Here is a 2,518-nt window from a genome sequence, read left to right as displayed (position 1 = left end):
AGGACTATAATAATAGTAAAGAAAGTTTAAGCAATAACATTCAAGTACTTAAACTTGCTACTTTGACTTTTATTCGTACTTGCATAACATCCCAATCTCTCACACATTGATTATTCTTATCATCATCATCAACATCATTTCAACATCATTTCAACAGGTTTGACGCATTTCCCAAGTTGTATTTTGTAAGCTCATCCAACACATATCAGACGCTCATTCAATCGCTTATACTTTTCAACAACCTTCACTACAACTACAACTACAACTACAAGGACTACTAGACTACTAGACTACTAGACTTTAGACACTGGATACTAGACACTAGACACTATTTTTTCATCAAAAAAGTCACGTTACATCATTCAACGTTTCACTTTAATATTTTCTTTTCTTTTTTGCATATACTTTGGTTCATTTAAATTAATTTCCACTTGAGGATTGATCTTTTTCCCTTAACCTGGAATAAATCTACATTGCTATACACTACTCGGAATAACTCTTGGTGCTATTTTTATTTTGCTACAGACACACACCATCTGCATCAAAAGAAGATAAACATATCAGATTATTCCACTTTTATTTTTTCATAAACTTTTTTTTACTTTTTTTTTCTTTTTTGCATAGAAAGATTGATCAATAAGTAACTGGTTACTTGTTTGAACATTCTACAACTACCCATTTTAGTGAAAGAAAGATTACTGAAGCATAAAAAAGAATAGAAAAAAAATAGGAAGAGAGAAAGAGACAGAGAGAAAGAGAATCAAATACACAAAAAAACCTGGGGCTCTTGTCATAAATATTAATTGTCACTAGCATTTCACGACATTGAAATTTGGCAGCCAAAAAAGTTTTTTTTATTTTTTTTCTTTTATTTTTTTTCTTTTACAACCAAATATACATCATACATACACCACACACACATACATCACACATATACACGTACTCATTAGGAGAAGTATATATATTTTTTTCGCTGCTTTTCCACCCCACATTTCGAATACTTATAAACAGATTGTTATTGCTCGTTGGTGATTATTTTGTCTTTCTTTTTTTGAATTACTTTCAACTGTTCTATTTTTTTTTTTGGGAAACTATTTGGTATCATTCTTTTTGAATATTAGAAGTTACCACCATTGAAGTTATCTTAAACGTCACATATATACCAATTGCCAAACAAAAACTTGAAAACTTGAAAATTTGAACACTCAAACACTCAAAAACCATAATGTCAAACACAACTACATCTCCAGATGCGTTCCATCAGACAAGGGTTGTTCAGGCACTGTTAAAGTCATCCAACTACAAGTTGCAGCAAATGGAGCATAGAGCCCACAACAATAGTGTTTCCGAATACCAATTGGATGTGTTGCAACACTTGTTGTCAGCAGAGGTCAACACACTACCAAGCTTGCCATTGATTGAGCAACAGCCGGAGATTAAATTGAGCATGAGACCATTGTTGTTGGATTTCCTTTTCGAAGTGATTACCATCCTCAACTTGTCGCGCTCTACATTTCCCTTGACAGTTAACTTGATTGACCGTTATTGTTCCACGCGGATAGTTAAGAAGCAACACTATCAACTATTGGGATTGACCTCGCTATGGATCAGCTGTAAGAACTTGGACTCCAAGTTCAAGATTCCCACATTGAATGACTTGAGAAAGATTTGCGTTGATAGTTATAACAAGGAGTTGTTTATCGAGATGGAGAAGCACATTTTGAAATCATTGGAGTGGGTAGTTAATGCACCAACGTGTGATTCCTTTATTGACCATTTCCTAAGTCTATTGCTCGCCGTTGGCGACTCCAATTCCATTGTGATTAAACAATTTTATCAAAAGATTAGAGTTACAGCTTACTATCTTGGCGAGTTGTTCCAATTCTACCCTAATATGTATTTCGACTATACGTCGTCGCAGATTGCCATCTTGGCCATCATGTCTAGTATCTCGATGCTGAAGTTGTCGATCAACTTGATGACTGTTTTGCAATTCTACAATGCCATCTTGGTGCAAGCCACACAAGAGGAACAAGTTACACACGAGGAACAACCATCAAGAATATTGGCGATTGAAAACTTCCAACAAGTGTTTAAGAACATTAGATTCTTGACTGTTCCAAATAGTCTTCAGCAAAAATACGCCATGTATGGAAGAGGCAGTAACGGCCACAGCCACAACAACAGCAACAATAATAATAATAATAACAACATCAAGACTCAAACACTATTACCACCAAAGACACCTAAAGTGTCGATGCCATTGACGCCAGGTCCTAGCCCCGAAGAGAAATTTGATAGAAAAAGACGCGAGGCATTGGACTCTGTGAGCGAAGGACAAGGTCATGGGAATGCTACTGGTGGCACACTGACGGCACCTGCGTTAAAGAGACAAAAGAGTTGTTCAGCTGCCTACACGACTAATGCGATTACCAATACCAATACCAATAGCAATGGTCATGGTCATGGTCATGGTCATGATAATGCCAATGGTAATGCCACTAATTATAGAGTATAG

At 35.9% G+C, this 2,518-nt stretch overlaps 1 protein-coding gene across 1 annotated transcript; it reads left to right on the top strand. All coding sequences in view use genetic code 12, as the record gives it.

Annotated features, from left to right (window-relative positions):
• Positions 1-1,225: 1,225 nt before the first annotated feature.
• On the top strand, positions 1,226-2,518 carry CLN2 (G1/S-specific cyclin; the record flags this gene model as incomplete). Its single annotated transcript, XM_001524635.1, has 1 exon — positions 1,226-2,518. One exon carries the CDS (start codon positions 1,226-1,228, stop codon positions 2,516-2,518), a length of 1,293 nt encoding a protein of 430 aa, XP_001524685.2.

The sequence above is a fragment of the Lodderomyces elongisporus genome, chromosome 6 (assembly GCF_030384665.1).
Source record: "Lodderomyces elongisporus chromosome 6, complete sequence".
In the NCBI taxonomy this organism is placed as follows: domain Eukaryota; kingdom Fungi; phylum Ascomycota; class Pichiomycetes; order Serinales; family Debaryomycetaceae; genus Lodderomyces; species Lodderomyces elongisporus.
This window is presented reverse-complemented; position numbering and strand designations above follow the sequence as displayed.